The following is a 19,786-nucleotide window of genomic DNA, read 5'->3' on the forward strand; positions in this document are numbered from 1 at the left end:
ATGAGGACCGAAGGAGACAAGCTGAACACAATGACAACAGACACAGACCTTCAGAACAGAACAGGAAATCCAGAACACGAGCCTTCAAAGTAAAACAGGAAACACACAGACTGATTTACAACACAACACGGGGACATGAACAGAGCACCAAAAACAGACACAGGTAGGGCTGAATATACACCAAACTTCAGGTACCCCCTAAACTAATACAAATCAGAATAAACACAAAATGCTGGGTCAACGACCCAGGACCATGACACTTGTAAAGTAAAAACATGATGTATGATGATATTTAAGCTCATCCTGCTTGGTTGTTATTTAAGAAGAGAGTTTATTCCACTGTGCGAGGACTGAATCTGTTTCTTTTCTTGGAGATAATTTCCCCTGCCTTAGAAAGAATTCTCTCATGTGGAACAGAAGAGGCTGCAGAAACTGCAATGCAAGTTGGTAGAGATGCAGGTATGCAGGGAGTGCAGAATTATTAGGCAAATTGTATTTTTGAGGAATAATGTTAATATTGAACAACAACCATGTTCTCAATGAACCCAAAAAACTCATTAATATCAAAGCTGAATGTTTTTGGAAGTAGTTTTTAGTTTGTTTTTAGTTTTAGCTATTTTAGGGGGATATCTGTGTGTGCAGGTGACTCTTACTGTGCAGAATTATTAGGCAACTTAACAAAAAACAAATATATACCCATTTCAATTATTTATTTTTACCAGTGAAACCAATATAACATCTCCACATTCACAAATATACATTTCTGACATTCAAAAACAAAACAAAAACAAATCAGCGACCAATATAGCCACCTTTCTTTGCAAGGACACTCAAAAGCCTGCCATCCATGGATTCTGTCAGTGTTTTGACCTGTTCACCATCAACATTGCGTGCAGCAGCAACCACAGCCTCCCAGACACTGTTCAGAGAGGTGTACTGTTTTCCCTCCTTGTAAATCTCACATTTGATGATGGACCACAGGTTCTCAATGGGGTTCAGATCAGGTGAACAAGGTGGCCATGTCATTAGTTTTTCTTCTTTTATACCCTTTCTTGCCAGCCACGCTGTGGAGGACTTGGACGCGTGTGATGGAGCATTGTCCTGCATGAAAATCATGTTTTTCTTGAAGGATGCAGACCTCTTCCTGTACCACTGCTTGAAGAAGGTGTCTTCCAGAAACTGGCAGTAGGACTGGGAGTTGAGCTTGACTCCATCCTCAACCCGAAAAGGCCCCACAAGCTCATCTTTGATGATACCAGCCCAAACCAGTACTCCACCTCCACCTTGCTGGCGTCTGAGTGGGACTGGAGCTCTCTGCCCTTTACCAATCCAGCCACGGGCCCATCCATCTGGCCCATCAAGACTCACTCTCATTTCATCAGTCTGCAAAAACTCAAAATCTTACCAAGTATATTTGTCTTATTTCTAGTCAAAATTATCTCATTACACTTAAAATAAGACACAATCAGCTACAGGGCAACATTTCAGTAAGCTAAAGGAACTTGTTTCAAGACAGTGAATCTTGAAACTAGAGAAAAACTAGAGATTTTTCACTTGTTCCACTGGCAGATTTTTTCACTTAATACAAGATATTTTAGCTTAAAATAAGTGAAAAAATCTGCCAGTGGAACAAGTGAAAAATCTCTAGTTTTTCTCTAGTTTCAAGATTCACTGTCTTGAAACAAGTTCCTTTAGCTTACTGAAATGTTGCCCTGTAGCTGATTGTGTCTTATTTTAAGTGTAATGAGATAATTTTGACTAGAAATAAGACAAATATACTTGGTAAGATTTTGAGTTTTTGCAGTGCATAAAACCTTAGAAAAACCAGTCTTGAGATATTTCTTGGCCCAGTCTTGACGTTTCAGCTTGTGTGTCTTGTTCAGTGGTGGTCGTCTTTCAGCCTTTCTTACCTTGGCCATGTCTCTGAGTATTGCACACCTTGTGCTTTTGGGCACTCCAGTGATGTTGCAGCTCTGAAATATGGCCAAACTGGTGGCAAGTGGCATCTTGGCAGCTGCACGCTTGACTTTTCTCAGTTCATGGGCAGTTATTTTGCGCCTTGGTTTTTCCACACGCTTCTTGCGACCCTGTTGACTATTTTGAATGAAACGCTTGATTGTTCGATGATCACGCTTCAGAAGCTTTGCAATTTTGTACAAATTGTACAAATTTTCTGTACAATTGTTTCTAGAATTTTTGACAGAAAACGGAAGCTTGGAAATATGTCTGAAATTAGCAAGAACAGAGGAGTCAAGGTTCATTTTTTTAAGTACTGGCTGCACCAGAGCATGCTTGAACCCAGTTGGTACTACTCCAGAGCTAAGACTGCTATTACACAGAGGGTTAACGAGGGAAGTGGGAGCACACAGGGAACACAGCTGACACAGATAATCGTAACGAGACACGGCAGGAGTGAACACAACATCACGCATACTGACGAGAGACTGTCAAAGTAAAACAGGAAGTACACAGAGGTTCAGAAAGGAGGAGAGAGAGCACGGAGAGCGCGGACATAACGGGCTGGGGAAACGTGGAATAAAGCACAAGGAGGGGAAACGAGGGCTCACAGATACACAGGGGGTAATCAAATAAGGAACATCTTAACAGAACAACCTAGGAACCAAGGCATAAATAAGGAACAAAATACCAAACACACGAAAACTAAGAATACTGGGCCAACATGGCCCAGGACCATGACAACAACCCAATAACCCCCAAAGTGTCTAAGTCACGTGACGTGTCGGCGCAACACCGAAACATAAGGGGGGGCGGCAAAGTGTGCCTGCTCTCCGCTGACACAGGAGGGCGAGTCCAGCGACCTGGCTGTTTCGTTTTTGCCGAAAGCACAGCATAGCAAACAAGCAGAACTCAAAGTAAAGAATCGATCTAACCAGGCTAGTATCGATCCAAGCAAATGGGCGATAGAAAACCGATCGGTGTCTATGCCGTCCCCAATGGCATGACGTCGGGGCAGTGTGAGTACGAGCAAATTTTTTTTTTTGCCGATGCCCGTGATGCCCACGCCACCACGATGCCGCCCTGGGCAACCGCCCACGTCGCCCATATCAAAAACCACTACTGCTCTCAAATCAGAAATCTGTTATGGTCAACCCTAGATGCCCACTCCATGTCCTGGAGGTTATCAACAGTAGTGGATTCAGTCAAAGATTGACTGCACTACAATGCCAGACTTTTTACACCAGAGGCTATACGACAGTTTCATGCACAAACTTTAATAATACAGTTGTATCCACATTAGCTCTTTCATCCACTGTTATCCTCTTCAGTGCCTTGTACCAACACAGAGCACAGCAGCTACCCGAACGCTACTCCAACAGAGGTTGATTACATTGTTAATAATTTTTTAAACTCTTTCACAGGTGTTACAGTATCCAAAGAGAGTCTCTCAAACTCTCAAAAGAGCACCTTTAAGCCGATAACCTGTAAGCCAGAGAAGAAATGGCATATCACAAATTTAGAAGACCATTATTTACCCTGGAGAAATAGTTTGCAGCTTTAAAAAAAAATCCCGTAAAGCTAAAACACCTTACAAAATATGAACAGCCCTAGGTTTCTTTTCAGCACTATAGCCAAGCTGACAAAAAGTCAGAGCTCTGTTGAGCTTTAATGTTAACTAGTACTGACTTCATGAACTTCTTCAGAATCAGAATCAGAAAGGGTTTTATTGCCAAATGTTGAGCAGGTTTACAACATTGGGAAATTGCTGCGGTGCTTCAGTGCAAACATACTGTCAGAAATTAAGCTTAAATAGACATGAAAATAAAAATAAGAATAAGAATTAAAAGTGCTAAGTAGATAGATATATACATGAGTGCAGGTGGTGGTCAGTGCAAACATGGAATGATGCAGTGAACACAGCGTAGGGTCATGTGTTAGTGGTGGGAACAGTCATAAGGTTATTGTTCATGTGTCCAACAGCAGAGGGGAAGAAACTGTTCTTATGGCGAGAGGTTCTGGTGCGAATGGACCGGAGCCTCCTGCCTGAGGGGAGCAGGTCAAACAGACTGTGTCCAGGGTGAGAAGGGTCAGCTGAGATCCGAGCTGCACGCCGCAGTGTCCTGGAGGTGTACAGGTCCTGCAGAGATGGGAGTCTGCAGCCAATCACCTTCTCAGCAGAGCGCACAACACGCTGCAGTCTCTGTTTGTCCCTGATAGTGGCTCCAGCGTACCACACGGTGATGGAGGAGGTGAGGATGGACTCGATGATTGCAGTGTAGAATTCAGAAATACCGTTGTAAACATTAGAGAAAAAATACTGTTGTCAACCAGCTAACAGATCATCTGCAGAGGTTTATTTGAAGAGTTTCAGTCAGGTTTCAGAGCTCATCACAGCACAGAAACAGCTTTAGTGAAGGTTACAAATGATCTTCTTATGGCCTCTGACAGTGGACTCATCTCTGTGCTTGTCCTGCTAGACCTCAGTGCAGCGTTCGATACTGTCGACCATAATATCCTATTAGAGCGATTAGAACATGCTGTAGGTATTACAGGTACTGCGCTGCAGTGGTTTGTATCATATCTATCTAATAGACTCCAGTTTGTGCATGTAAATGGAGAGTCCTCTTCACACACTGAGGTTAATTACTGGGTTTCACACGGTTCTTTATTTGTAGTTAATATTGTTTTGCTGTTTGAGATGTCTGGTGTCATGTTCATATTGCAACATAATTATAGGTAAACACCATTAAATTTTTCATCATGTTGCATAAATCTAATTACATTTATTGAAACTATATTTTTGAAAGGGGGTCACAGTAAAACTTTAATGTGGGTTGTGATTGGGCTAAAGGCATATTTTTTGTTATACGGTATCTGCGAAATGCCCCAACTTTAGCAATACACCAATGAAGAGTGACGAAAAAGAGCATGCATTGAAAGCGATGAAAGAATTTGTCCGTTAGTCTTCAGGCGATGAAAGCAAAAACCTGTTGCGTAGCATTCCTGTAATCCGCTGGGGAAACTGAGTGAGCAGCATTGTGAAATCTGGGAGAAAGCAATGTTCTTTAGCAATTACTGACTGAAACAGATTCCAAAGGTTAGTAGGAAATAGGATTATCAGACACACGTCACCACCTGTCCACACCTGATATTTCTTCTCACTCTGAATAAGAGCCTGTGACGTCTCACCCTGCTTTTATGACCAGAGACAAGTGATATGTTTTAGGACTTTTCTCCTAATAATACTGATCAGTTAGCGCTGGAATGTCATTAATTCTTAACAAAAATGCCTCTATGAATAATGCTGACGCAAAGCCTAATTAAAACAGGAACAATATTGAGAACAGTGAATTCTGTACCGCTGTGATGTAAATTCTGAGTCTTTTTGCTCTAGCTCAGTTTCCTGATTCCAGCAAAAGCCAAGTATAGGGACGAAAAGTGCAAAGAATTGAAGATCCAAGTGTCAGATGAGCTGTGAAAAATGTCACGTCGGATATACATAAAAGTTGCCTAAATTCTAAATGATTGAAGTACAACACACATTATTCCAAAGTCAAACTTGGTGATTTATTTTTAAATTGAAAACCACATTCTTCTTCTGGCACTGTTCTACTTTTTCTTTTCAAAACAGTATGAGAGAAGTATTTCAGCAAACAGGAAGTGTCTGGGTCTGGTCTCCTGGTGTTCCTATCACTGAAAGCAGGCTTTCATAATTGCAATGCTTAATGTTGGACCAGATGTCTACTTATTGCTATGTCCCCAAGCATGCATCAAAAGAAATCTTTAAACATTCGACTCTGAGGCCTAAAGCACGCGTTCTTTTGTGGTCTTACACCTTTATTCTTTCCTAACTTAAATATACAGAGTGAATTTCTGGCTCTGCCATCTATCCATTTTGTTGTTGTTGCTGATGTGTTTATTGGCCTATGAATAACAGAGGCAGTTACTTGTTTTGCTAATGCTGATGCTGACTGGCCAGTTTGTAGGTTTTTATTACTCCCTTTATATCTAGCTATTTGCTTTTTTCACCGATTTAACCGGAGCCTCATTGTGTCATCTCTCTGTGTGCTGCACTGGCTGTGGAGATGACAATAAAGTTTACTTTGATTTGGTTAAATGACTTGTGAGTTCATTTCTCCGGTGTTCTCCTATGTTATTTCTCTTGCTGGGAGCATATTTGTGTTTCACTGCAAAACATTTCAACACAGTAAGTCAAAAAAATAAAATCCATAATGCCTATTTTTATTTGCATACAAATGAATATCTGCGCTGTGCTGCGTTAAACACTTTGTGGTAGTTACAGCCATCGTGTTACAGCACTCGTGTAGAAAACCTTCCTGTTGCTGAATTTCATGTTTACTTTTGGAATCAATGATAGAGTACAAGAAAAAACACTATTTTAAATGGACCACAGACCCTAGCCCTAAACAGTCACCCAAGAGATTAAAGAGTACAACAAAACTCTAATATGACCTGAAACGTAACAAGAATGACATGTCACTTTTTAAAGCCTTTTAAAAAAAGCAATAATTGACAGTATTTCAATGGTACATTTTTATGTATTTCTTTCTGTACTTTTCTACATTTCTACCATGTATTGGCCAAGCCATATTGTAAGAGATCCTTTTTTATATTAGCAGAACAGATACTTTACAAATGCTGTAGGCTTTGGCAGGAGATTACTAACCACTAGGTATCAGCACTGAGCCAGGCCAAGCAGTAGCTTTGGTTTGCTGCAACACAGAAAACCTGTTTCTTTCTGCAATATGACACCTGGACAGAGTACGTACACACTGTGTCTGCAAAATACTGACGAGCTTACCATTAGGATGGAATAATTATCAACATGCCCTCTTGTGTTTATATCCTCTGATGTTTATCTAAACAAGTATTAGTACCAATACTAACAATATGGCCGCTGATATTTCTTTGCTGTTGTAAGGATTAAGTTTACACTTCTCTAGGCTTTGAGCTCTGTTACAGGTATCTAGGTACAGTAATGTTAAGAGAGCTGGACACTCTTAACAGTCTACAATTCTGACTGGAGCGAGGGAAACACTGGCATACAATGTGCCGACTGCTGTCTGCTCCTAGAGTTTCAGAGTAAGAATAATTTACAGCACCTCTAAAGTCAACAGGCAACATAACTTCATTAAGCTGTTGCCATTGCTGGCAACATGAACTGAAGGCTTTGTGCACTGATGAGAGGTTTGGCAGGTATGGTTTGTTTTAGCTTGGTAGAGACTTTGGAATCAGAGTAAATTAGAAACAGACACATTTAGGCCTAATCTGAGCTGCTTTTAGGACTTACAGCTCAGCTCCCTCACAAACATGGGTCAAAAGGCTTGATATGGTGCAGTGTGCAAGCGTAGTCTAGGTCAGATATGGCCCAGAAGTCATAAAGCTGGCTAAATATGTGAGGCAGGTCCATAAAATAAATGTCAGTCATCCTGGACATCAAGGCTAAGATAGAAAATGCACATATTTTGGGCAAAAACTTACTGCTGGATATTTTGGATGTACAAGTCATATTTTCATGTTCACACCAGTATTAAAGATACAGGTTGATCAATACAAAAGTTCAATTAAGTTTTTCTTGCCATGAAAATCTTTCTCTGTGCTCTCTCTCTGTGCCTGTGTGTGTTTATGTGTGTAACCTGGTAAATATGAGGTTACCACTTAGCTTCGTGTGTGTCAAACAAGGCAGCTGGGTGCAGTAGAAGTTTGAGAAGCTACATAACATTCTTTTATCACTGTTTGCCTGTGGTGACTGGCAAAACTGATAAAGGTACCTGTCCTCACAGGACAGGTACCTCTTTGTGTCTATTTTTTAGATCGTGACTATTTGCAAATGTCTATCACACACACCCCTTCCTCACTGATGTGAAACATGTCTGTGTCAATACCTTGACATTTAAATATGTCAAGTTAGTTGAAAAACAGTAGAAATGTAAAAGTATTTCAAAAGGGACCTAGAATAAGAACTGTAATGGAACAAAAGAAATGTCAAGCAACAAAAATCTAAGGAAAAAGAAGCCTATGAAAGCTGCCCAGTCAGTGTACAAAATATGATGTAGAAATATAAGCGAAGAATAAAAGGCAGGGCAGGTTTGTTTTGTTGATCAAGTTCTCAGGAAACTGGGGGAGGAGTAGCAATGGAGGCGTGGCCATGTTCAGGTGGAATTCCCCTGAATTTACCTGAGTCCATCCCCCACAACTATAAAGCTCATAAGGTAAAAGCAGGTACATTTTTTTGCCGTGGATACCGAGCCAGAGAGGGCAGTGGTACTCAAACAGCAGAATCCAGACACTGGATTGTCTTAGGACGTCTTTCTGTTTCATCATATTGTGGCCAGTGTTGTAATCAGGTAAATTATATACATACCTAACTTATGATCCTGCTTTTAATAAGCTTTGTTTGCTGGTTTCTTGTTTGCTAGTTTTTCTGGGATGTAAAGAAGCATTTTCTATATTTCACAGTGCCTCCATGTCATCGCCGTGCCTCAGCACTGTTCTGACTCATGCTAACCTAACCATGTATCAGAATGGTTTGCCAGATGTGCTGCAACATCAGGCCACTATGCTTTCCAGCATCAGTCCGCTGCAAATCAGCAATCCAGCATACAGTTCCAACATAGCTGGTGAGAAGAGACATGTTATTTCTGACCTTGCACTGTCACACAATTCACGTGTTTAGCTGATCTGTGTCAGACAAAAGATTTTCAACATGTTAAGTCTCTTGGCTTTGAAGCTTTAGTTAACCAGGCCAGTCTAGTTTCAGCTACAGACTAATCTCAAAGTAAACAGACGCTCTCTTTCAAACTTCAGCCAGCCTGCTCACCTTTGCTTTGACCTTATTTAGTCACTCACTAAATGGTTTACCAGGCAAGTAATGTTTAACTCAGCATAACCGCATAACAGGAGAATGCTGTGACCTCATGGTTAAAACAGTTTCACTTTATTTGTTCGAACTTAGAGACGGGCTTCAAAGTTAAGCTAAACTAAAAGTGCCTTATTGTCAGATTCAAACCTGTGTGTATGAACCAAGATCATGGTTTTTATGAAAATATGCTAAATTTCTGTTAAAGCTTAGTGTGTACTGAGTATCTGCACAGCTCAGGAATAATAAATAATCTCTGGCTGTCGCTGCAGGTCAGGGGTACAGGCAGATCAGCCCTAATTACTGGACAGCAGATCATGTGTTGGAGTGGATCAGTGACCAAGTAGAGAGCACCAAGTTCGATGCAAACACCCTTAGTCTGGCAAACTGTGCCATGGATGGCTCCGCCCTTTGCCAGATGAACCGGGAGCAGATGATTGGGATCTTTGGTGTGCAGCTTGGCCCACACCTCTATCAGAGTCTACAGGAGCACAAGAGCAAAATGCCTGGTAAAATGCTCATGTTATTCAGGAACAATTTACTGACAGCAACAGCTGAAAATATCCATACATAACTGAACTATTTCTAACATCTAGCTATGTGAAGAAGAATTATTTTTATGTATGAAAAATACATGTAAACTAATCTTTCCTTCCCCAGAGATGCAGATGTTATCAGGACAAGAATTGAACGAGACCTGCCAGCTCTTGGACAACTTCTTGGACAACCTTGGACAGAACTTTCCTCTACTCAGCACAATTAAAATTGGTCAAGGTACATCTTATACCGATATGTTCAAAGTTGACATATTATGTGGACTAGTTTACAAGTGGACTTGCTAATTTCTACTTACAGCTGAAGAAGCTGTCAACAAAAGAGAATTTGACTATCAGGATGACTATGATCTGACTACTCTGACCATGGAACCAATGACACCACTGAGAGACACTGGCTACCTGTCTGATAATCATTCTGACAGCGAGTACAGCTCCTCCTCCAACAGTTAGTATTTTATCTTCATATTTGTCAAGACTTGTTATCATTCAAGTTCAAGAATGTTATTAAAAATATATCTCTCATGTATTCAGCTGGCATGTTTGGCTTTCCAAGCATCGGTTCACCAGAGTCTGGCAGCAGCGAATCTGACCCCGAGTTCTCTTACCCTCCGATTTCAAGTGAGTAAACAAGAAAAAACAACAACAAAAAACATTTGAAGTTATTTGCATTCCCTGTATTTCGATTCATTTCTGATAAGTCACCATCTCATCGACAGAAGTGTACATCAAGCCAGAGAATGGAGAGTCCCGATTGAAACGACCACGGGGGCGACCTCCTAAAGTCAGCAGAGAGCACAGCAGCAACATATATGACAATCCAAAGAAAAACAAACATGGTAAGCCCACAAATGCTGTCTTACTAATAATGTAAAACCGTTTCAGTAGGCATGCATCTGAACACTGAACTATTTTACAGATTCTATTTTGCATTTAATTTGCATCTTTACTAGACCACAGATATTGATCTTTTCTTCTTGCTTGCTTTATGCTAATGCAGCATGCACATGCAAACAGACATTTAGCTTATTTTGTCCCACTGTCTTCAGCACCTCGTGGCACTCACCTGTGGGAATTCATCAGAGACATTCTGATCCACCCAGAAAAGAATCAGGGCCTAATGAAATGGGAGGACCGCCGTGAGGGTGTCTTTAAGTTCCTCAAATCTGAAGCTGTGGCTCAGATGTGGGGCCAGAAGAAGAAAAACAGCAGCATGACATATGAAAAGCTCAGCCGTGCAATGAGGTGAGTTCTTGCAGCAGCCCTTCCTTTACTTCTTCCTCAATCTCAACAATTTAATCAGATATTTGAATCAGATATGATTCAGAAGAAAATATTGTAACAAGGCTAAAAACACATGCTGCAGTAACAGCAGTGACAGCTTCGTCACATTTAAGATACTTTTCAGATGCTTTTGCTTTAACTATGAATCAAACTTTAGCCCAACTAATCAGAGTTGCACTGGATACATAGCTCCTCCAGGTCACAGAAGTCAGAAGATTGTTATGGCAGGTTAATTAAGACTCTCCGCTTCACATATAAAACGCTCAGTTGTTTTAAACTGAGCACCAGATGATGAAGGGGATGATATGCTATGTGCTGAACTTCAAGTAACTGAAACTTCTCCATCTGCAGGTATTACTATAAGAGGGAGATTCTGGAACGAGTCGATGGCAGGAGGCTTGTATACAAGTTTGGAAAAAACTCCAGTGGCTGGAAGATTGAGGAGATTGGTATGACTATGTAAGACATTAGTTACTAAGTGGGTAAGAACTGAAAAGCCAGTCAGAGCAGCAGTTCAGCAACTATAAATGCCTAACCATGTTGCCTGTCTGAAAAAATCCTTGCTGCCCCAAATGTTTAAGACACTAACTTCCTTTAGAAGGAAGGTGTTACAGAAAATGTAAGCCAGTGTTTATGGCTCTAGTAGGTTTTATGAACCAATATGACGTTTCACGTGTTTTTAAATTGTTTTAGATACTTGTGAGTGCAAGTACCTACAGTAAAGGCTGAAAAAGCAAACCTCGTACAGATGAACAGATTTTACTCTGGTATTTACTTGTTTTTGTTGATGCAGGACTCTCGTCTTCATTCGCTACTGTAGCACTATAAACATCTTTTCTGTCATTTTCCCATATCACAGTTTTTTTTTCACGTGAAAAACATTGTTTCTTAGTGTAACATAAGTTTGGAAAAACAAAAAAACTTGGCTAGAAATAAATGTAGAAGTTACTTCACATTAACAAAGTAAAGATGTGCACTACATGTCTTTTGGTATCACTTATTATAAAGTGTGTTTACACAATGTTTGAGTACAGAGTAGTTCATAAGTGTCTGAATTTGAACATGACTGGTTGGTGTGAATCAGTCAGAAATCTGTTGCAGTTTGTGTGATTGTTGTAATGTAATCATCGATCTCTGGATTGATGAGGGGAGTAAATCTTATGTCAATCATTATGTGAATTATGTGAATTATGTGAATTGCATGGCATATTGTTTTTATGGCTTTTTGTATAAATAAATTTTGACATGTATCAACTTTCTGTTTGGGGACTGTTTTTTCCACATACTTCATTATTAGTGAGCATGTTGTTGAAACAAACATATTGGATACCTCATTAGTGAAAGTGTTGGGGGTTGGAAAGTCCTACAACAAGAGCTGCAGGATGCTGGAGAAAAGGCTGGGACAGAACCAAAACCTATGAGTAGACAAAATTAGACGCAATTAAGTAACAGTAGACATTCACTGGACGCTTCATTATGGTTGCCAGTCTCAAATGACAACAGATTCACAAACTAAAAAGTACGTTACAGTATCCATTGCCAACAACCTGTTTATGAAATGAACCCTTTCATATTGCATTCATGTATGGATCAGGTTATTTGGAAGCACGCCAGATATATTTATATTGATAAACTTTAGACCTATCTACAAAGAATAAATGTCTGTGTGACATAAATAAACAGATGATTAAAACCTTTTTATATATATTTGTTTGTCCTGAAAACATATCAGCCAAAAATGATTAGAAAATATTTAACTGAAAGTCCAAATGGCAACAACATTATGGAATTGTTGCAATTTACTAGTAAACCTTAATCAATCTTCTACTTCTTCTTCTTTTGTCCTTTAATTGGTAATTGGAAGAGGAAGGGGTCCTCAGAGCCATCAGTCAAGGTGTTTCTGGTTTTGGGACCTCATTCATGATTTGCTTCCACTTCCTGCAACAAATGGCTTCTTCAATCATTGACTTTTCATATCTTCTTGAATGTGTTGAAACTGAAGTGCACTTGGGTTCTGCACAAGGAAGACTTTGGAGTGGCCTAGTCACTCCAAAGTCCTGACCTGAGTGTGAGTGAGATGCTGTGGCATTACCTTAAAAAGGCAGTTCATGCTTGAAAACTACATACTTGAAAAAATTGTGGCTGATATTTACAGTTTCGAAAGATGAGTGGGCCAAAATTCTTCCAAAGCTCCGTAAAAGACTCATTGCCAGTTATTGCAAACACTTGATTGCAATTGTTTCTGCTATAACAACAACAACAACAACAACAACAACAATAATAATAATAATGATAATAAACACTTTCATTTAGAAAGTATATTTTGCATTTACTTTGTCTAATATTTACATTTGTTTGACGATCTCAAACATTTAATCATGACAAGCATACAAAAAACAAGAAATCAGGAAGGGTGGCAAACTCTGGGTGGTCAGGAGGTAGAGCAAGCGGTTTGAAACCTGACTCCCCAGTTCACAGATTTTTGATCCTTAAGTGCTTTCACATACATTTACTATGGCATCCGAGACAAACTTGAGGTTATTATCTTGCCCAAGCAAACAGTAAAATGCAGACTGGAGCAGACAGTCTTTCGTCTGCACCATCCACCAACCTTCCGATTATTAGATGACCTGCTGTACCTCCTAAGATACAGCCACCCTCAAATATGCAAACATGATGCAAACACAGTTCTTGCAGCTGTATCAAGCGCCCACAGAAACTGTGTTGTCCCTACTCTCCCATAGAATACATACACAGACATGCCATGTGTTTCAGTCTTAAGTTTCCCATAAACCTCAGTTTTAGACCATCAGTATGGGTGAACAATACTAATGGTCTAAAATCTTGGAACAGCCTCATCACACATTTTTTGCAGCTGAAAATAATGTTAAAATTTTTCATATTTTAATGCTGTCAGATGCAAAAACTGATCCAGTTTAACCCCAAGTAGCTAAAATGGATCATTATTATTACTCTGACTGAGATAACATCTTAAATTACAATAAAAAAACAAAACATGTTCATAAAGTAAGGGGGGGGGGGAAATAAATGCAGGCAGTTTCGATTTTAAATAGATGTTTTCTTTTGTTGTCTTCTTTCACAACACAGGCAGGTTAAAAATATTCTTTATTTTTAACATTATTACAGAATAAATTGACAAAATCTTATATATTTAGGATTAAGGACAAGACTAAGAATCCAAGTCAATAATGTGAGAGATAGGAGAGATACAATTTCAGAGAACTATAACTTAAGAACCTTTAGAACAGAATATCCAGATACAAATAAGACCTTCATTACTATTGGAAGGGGTTTCTTTGTCTCTGTTGAGTTTAAGATTGTGGCATCTCCATTTGCTTACGCTAAGTTGCCTACAGATTGTTGTGCTAATAACAATATGATGTTATGATGTTAGTATTCCATAAAAAAGATGGAACCCTTTTTTTTTATCCTGATGGATAAAATAGAATAAAAATGAGAAACTTTGAATGATTTACTGTCCATATTATCTCAGCATAAAACGATTATAGACAGCACATGGTTTCTGCCCAACAACTTGAGCATGCAAGATCAAGCTAACTCTGCAATTGGCTGACCGAACTGCAATTAGTCTTCCATTTAAAATACTGGCTTTATATGATAATCCCCTAACCTTTTAAGAATGCAAATATATATTAATCTTATACTGCTCACTGCTATCAGAGGAACTGAATGTGAACAACATGCATATAGAGTGGCTGTATAGCAGGTCATCTAATAATCTGACCTTTGGTGGTTTGATCCTTGACTGCCCCAGTCTGCATAATTATCTCTGATCTGTGTAAATACTTGACTTTAAGCAGGAAAAGCATAGAAAGGGTGAATGAGGCAAGTTGTATAAAGTGATTTGAGTCCTGAGGCAGAGTAGAAAAGTGCTGTCCATTCACCATGCACACGTGGGATAAACCCTACACAAAGCTAAAGAGAACTCTGCAGATATCCCACGTTGCATGGAAGTCCATTGTGCATTGTTACAAAAAACCAGGCCACATTATCTTTAGCTTTTTTTCTTTCTTTTTTTTTTTACTTGTACTGCGAACAGAAAGCACTGTTATGAAATGAAAAAAAAACATAGCTTCATACCGGTCCATGCTGTAGACTCACTCGTGTTTTACCATAAGGACTAGTAATACCTGTTTGTTGGAATGGCTTTTTTCTTTTCCGTTGTGTAACAATGGAATCTTCTAGTCACCTCTTAGCAACATAATTAGTACCTATGCACCTAACAGTGTTATGAAAGTCTTTTTACTTTTTATTAAAGTTCAGACATGATCAATACGTTGTATCACTTTTGAGTTAAGGCAAACAAGTATCAGTAAAAACAGTCTATAGATAGTGCAGGTGTGCTGTGTGTGCTGTGTGATGGAATAATGAAATAATTACTATTTAGCTAAATGTGGTACTTTTAACTGCTGCACACTATCAAGGCACCACTGTTTGATTTCTAAAATGTAGAAGCTAATGTTTGTTTGTGGTTTTCACATTTCTCAGTCTGCTTCTTTCAGAGTTAACTCTGGCAGACATTTTCTGCTTTCAGCTTTGTTCGCTACAGGTCAGACCTGTTATTCGTGATGGGGCACGATAACATCTAGTAGGATAGGCTGCAACATAAAAACTTGATTTGATGGAAGTGGCATTTACCTGAGACTTTAGTAAGAAATTGCTTTTAATTACATATCTGATTTTCTTCAGCAACATATGAATAGGTATTAAATATATTTATGCTTTGCATTAATATATAGTTCATGTAGTTTACTGAATAACAATGCCACAAAATTCCTCCTTGATCAACATTTGGCAATAAGTGAGAAAAAAACTCCTAAGATACAAGAGGAAATCTTTGAGATAACTGGAAATACAGAATAGAAAGATAAGAGGTAGAGTAAGGGCATTGTTGTTGTATATAAAGCCTTGTTGCTAAAGGAGTAATTATAATAATTATTATTAATTATTATTAACTATATATTATTATATATAGTTTGTGGGGATAGGTTAATTAATTAATCCAAATTGTCCATAGGTGTGAATGCGGGAGTCTGTCCCTGCGTGTTGGCCCTGCGACAGACTGGCGACCTGTCCAGGGTGTACCCCGCCCCCTCGCCCTATGACAGCTGGGATAGGCTCCAGCGCCCCCCGCGACCCTGAGAAGGATAAGCAGAAGCGAATGGATGGATGGGTGGATGGTCAGTTAGGTTGGCTACAGCTTTCATAAAGAACTTTGTTAAAGCATTAGAACTCAAAATGATCAATCTACACAGGGCTGAATTCAAAGACAGTAGTAGTTTGTACAGCCCCCACGTGCCTGTATGCATAAAACAGTGAAATGTGTACTGGGGTATTTCCCCTAGATCTGAAACATATTGTCCCAGAGGAGTTCTACTGGATTTAGGTCAGCTAAATGGGGAGCCAGTCAGTGGTGTTAATTCCTTCATCCTCTAGGAACTGCTCTCTCCACTTAAGTACGGCACTGAGTCTGACAGTGGGCCCAAGGATTTCATCCTGATACCTAATGGTTGTCAGATTGCTGTTTGTTGCCTGTTCTTTCAAGGGCTGTGTCAATGACAACATACTAAACAAAATGAAAGATGGTACAGACAACATACAGTTAATATAACTGGCGTCTCCAGACCCATTCACATCTGTTTCGTGTGCTCGAGTCAGACCTGACCTAACCTAGGCAGAATGGTGAATGGTAAAGCTGCTGTTAACTGTAAAACCAGCTATATTAGTTCTTTTCTGCAGTTGTCAGAATGTGCTGTGCACTCTTAGTAATTGTTTAGTTTACTCAAAAAGTGAAAAGTGTCTAATAGAAGTGGTGGTGGTGGTGGTGTGTGTGTGTGTGTGTGTGTGTGTGTGTGTGTGTGTGTGGGGGGGGGGGGGGGGGGGGTTGTATGCATTGTACCTGAATGCCATATAGTTAGTAATCATGCACTCGTACAAAAAGGTGTTCAAAACTCTCAAAAGCATTGTAGGTTATTTACCATGTAACTTAGGTCAGAGCCTTGTCTGTCACAACAAGGTAGCTTTTTATCCTGTTAGTGTTATTGTTAGACCTGTTAATGATCTAGCTGGTGAGTTTCACGAGAAAACACACACACACACGTGCACACACGCGCACACAAACACACACATACACACACACACACACACACACACACATTTACCTGTTGTAAGTGGAAAAGACTGTTCACCTCCTTCTAGGTCAATATACCTGTCGAGCAGGTACATTTGGCCGCTAGCCAAAAGCTGTGTGCAGCACGTAGCTTACTGGAAACCTCATGATCAGTGCCAGAAAAAACACGGGAAAGGGAGGGTGGGGGTGGATTTTTACTGCTGTGATCTCAGCACAATGTCACTGGATAAACACATGGAGAGTCATTACGCCCTTACATGCAGTCATTAAACTAACCTTTTATAATTTTGCTTTGTGTGCCACGCAGTGTCCATCCCTCAATGAAACCTCACACAGTTACACAAATACGTGTGTATATGTGTGCAATCTACATTATTTCCAGTAGCATAGGTTTGAGGCTGTGCTGAGCAAAGCTAATGTTAGCCACTGAGAAATTCAAGAGAAGAAGTATGTGGTAGCATGATCATTGAACAAATGCATTATTTTATCCTACACTCAAGTGACATCCAGAGACACAAGTCATACGGTACACCCTGCTGGGCAGGGCAGTCAATTAGAAATGATTAACCTTTTTTTATGGAGCTGGAACACTAGTATTATGACAATGCCACACTGAGAAAAGAAATACATAACAGCAATCATCAAATGCCATTTCTATGTAGTAAACCCTCTGATATTCTCATATTCTTTCATTTCCTTTACACAAACTGATTTAGTTCAGACTTTATTGTCATTCGACCATTTAGACATGATATGAACAAAACAAATTCTTGTGTCTCTGTATTGTGGAATGCACCCAAGGCCTGAAAGTCCTTAGGTCAAAATGTGACACCCCACCTGAGAGAACACAGGACCTGAGAGATGCCTCTGGCCTTTCATTAGATCACCAAAGCCTCATCCGATATCAGTGGAAGAGTGGCAGTCAAGAAGTCATTCTTAAGGAAGGGGAACTAGATTCTTAAAAAAGGGCTAAGTTAGGCCAAATTATACAAAACCTGGACTGAAACACAAGTGGCAACAGGTCTTAATGGATGATGGAGACTCTGTCATGGTTTGGGGACAGTGGTGTTGGTGATCTTATTCAAACTGACAAAATTATGAATGCAGAAACTTAGAGTTTAATCCACAATGCAATACCATTTGGAAAGCATCTGATTGGCTGTAAAGACTCAGTCAATTGGAAACAGCATGACACAATTCCCAAGTTTTTCTATCCATTGATAGAAAAAACTTGGAATTAAACACTATGAGTCAAGGACTGGCCCAGACCGAACATTATTGAAGCACCGTGGAATCAGAGAACAGAAAAAGAGTGTCACAGTGAAGGGGATGAGCAGACTCCTTGAGATAAGACGAGTGCATTTAGTTACAGTGAAACAAGGTGAACGCCGTTCTGTACACAATCTACTTCCAAAAATGACTTCTCCCAGCTCCTAACAGTGTCCGTGTCGGTCCAGTGCAACTCCGTGCTCCAGACAATAATCTCTTAGTCCGTGGTTCCTCCTGCTGCTCCCGAGCAATCCATCCTCAATTCCTAGTGAAACGCAAACACACGGTGACTAGGTAATCCTTCAGTACCACACAATTCTTCTGCTATCCACGGCAGTACAGCCAGGCTTAACTCAACGTTCCAGCGCTGACAGCTGCCCCATCACACCATTATAAAGGTCTGCCCAAGATGGCGGATAATTATTCAAATCATTCAGTGCAATTCAAGATGTTTATTTTCAATACAACAATATACACAGTATACCGCATTTCGAAATGCCGTTTCACCCCAAGCCCCCCAAGGTGCATTTAGCGGCCGGTGAAGCGATTAGCTGCAGGCGTGGTTGGGTTCAGTGGGAGAACAGTTCCAGGTCAGATGCCACCCAGCGCCCAGACTTCCGGAAATGTGGAAATGCTTCCACACAAAAAATAAACAAACACACAGTGAGACGCGGAGAAAAAAGGAGAGACCACACACATGCAAACACAACAGGCAGGTCGACCAGCGATGACTGGCCATGACAAAGACAGGAAAGTCCAAGAATATACTTTAAGAAGCATGGAGAACTATTCCTGAAGACGACTTTCTTGTAAGAAATGACAAGAAACATTGCCCAGAGGAGTTCAGGCTTTGTTGAAGAATAAAGATGGTCATACCGAATATTCACTTTTTGACTTTCTCAGTGAAATTTAAAGAACAGGTGTGGCTCAGCAGTTTTGCACAGTAGTTCTCACATAGTAAGCTCCAGCTGTTGCATGCCAAAACCTATTAAGACAAAGTCTGTGGAGTTTCTCAGTAACATCACAAGTAATATTTTCAATATATGACTATCACTACCTGCTGCTGCTGATTTACATTCAGTGAGGTATCAGTAAAATGTTTCTCCTGTCTCCTAGTAAATGGAAAATTTAATTACCAATTGTTGTTTTAATTAATTTGAAAGCCTGATGCTTAGCCTCGTCCACCCCAGCTGTGAAACTCAGAAACCAGTCTTACTTGTTATCATCTATCGTCCACCCGGGCCTTACACAGAGTTTCTGTCTGATTTCTCAGACTTTATATCTAATTTAGTTCTGAGCTCAGATAAAATAATTATTGTGGGTGATTTAACATCCATGTAGATGCTAAAAATGACAGCCTCAACATGGCATTGAATCTGTTATTAGACTCAATTGGCTTCTGTCAAAATGTAAAAGAACCCACCCACCACTTTAATCACACTCTAGATCTTGTTTTAACATATGGCATAGAAACTGAACATTTAACAGTGTTTCCTGAAAACCCTCTCCTGTCTGATCATTTCCTGATAACATTTACATTTACAATAATTGATTACACAGCGGTGGAGAGTAGACTTTATCACAGTAGATGTCTTTCTGAAAGTGCTGTAACTAAGTTTAAGAATATAATCCACCCACTGTTATCATCTTCAATGCCCTGTACCAACA

General features: G+C 39.9%; 1 protein-coding gene and 1 long non-coding RNA gene across 2 annotated transcripts in view; both read left to right on the forward strand.

Moving 5' to 3' along the window:
- LOC146669031 (uncharacterized) overlaps positions 1-19,786 on the forward strand; it is a 119,185-nt gene that overhangs the window by 15,329 nt on the left and 84,070 nt on the right. The gene's annotated exons all lie outside the window — the stretch shown is intronic.
- Positions 8,177-11,931, forward strand: elf3 (E74-like factor 3 (ets domain transcription factor, epithelial-specific)). The gene is made up of 9 exons (XM_085405450.1): positions 8,177-8,327; positions 8,440-8,600; positions 9,112-9,348; positions 9,500-9,613; positions 9,695-9,841; positions 9,928-10,014; positions 10,113-10,232; positions 10,443-10,638; positions 11,029-11,931. The coding sequence occupies exons 2-9, from the start codon at positions 8,447-8,449 to the stop codon at positions 11,138-11,140; spliced, it is 1,167 nt and encodes a 388-aa protein (XP_085261576.1). The 5' UTR covers positions 8,177-8,327; positions 8,440-8,446; the 3' UTR covers positions 11,141-11,931.

This window comes from Rhamphochromis longiceps, linkage group LG5 (genome assembly GCF_057381845.1).
Source record: "Rhamphochromis longiceps isolate RC_006_pf linkage group LG5, R_longiceps_female_GT1.1, whole genome shotgun sequence".
NCBI lineage: Eukaryota > Metazoa > Chordata > Actinopteri > Cichliformes > Cichlidae > Rhamphochromis > Rhamphochromis longiceps.

Coding starts and splice junctions, on each gene's coding strand:
- elf3 (XM_085405450.1), top strand. CDS start 8,447: ATGTCATCGCCGTGCCTCAGCACTGTTCTGACTCATGCTAACCTAACC. Junction 8,601..9,111: donor ATACAGTTCCAACATAGCTG/GTGAGAAGAGAC, acceptor CTGTCGCTGCAG/GTCAGGGGTACAGGCAGATC. Junction 10,015..10,112: donor CTCTTACCCTCCGATTTCAA/GTGAGTAAACAA, acceptor TCTCATCGACAG/AAGTGTACATCAAGCCAGAG.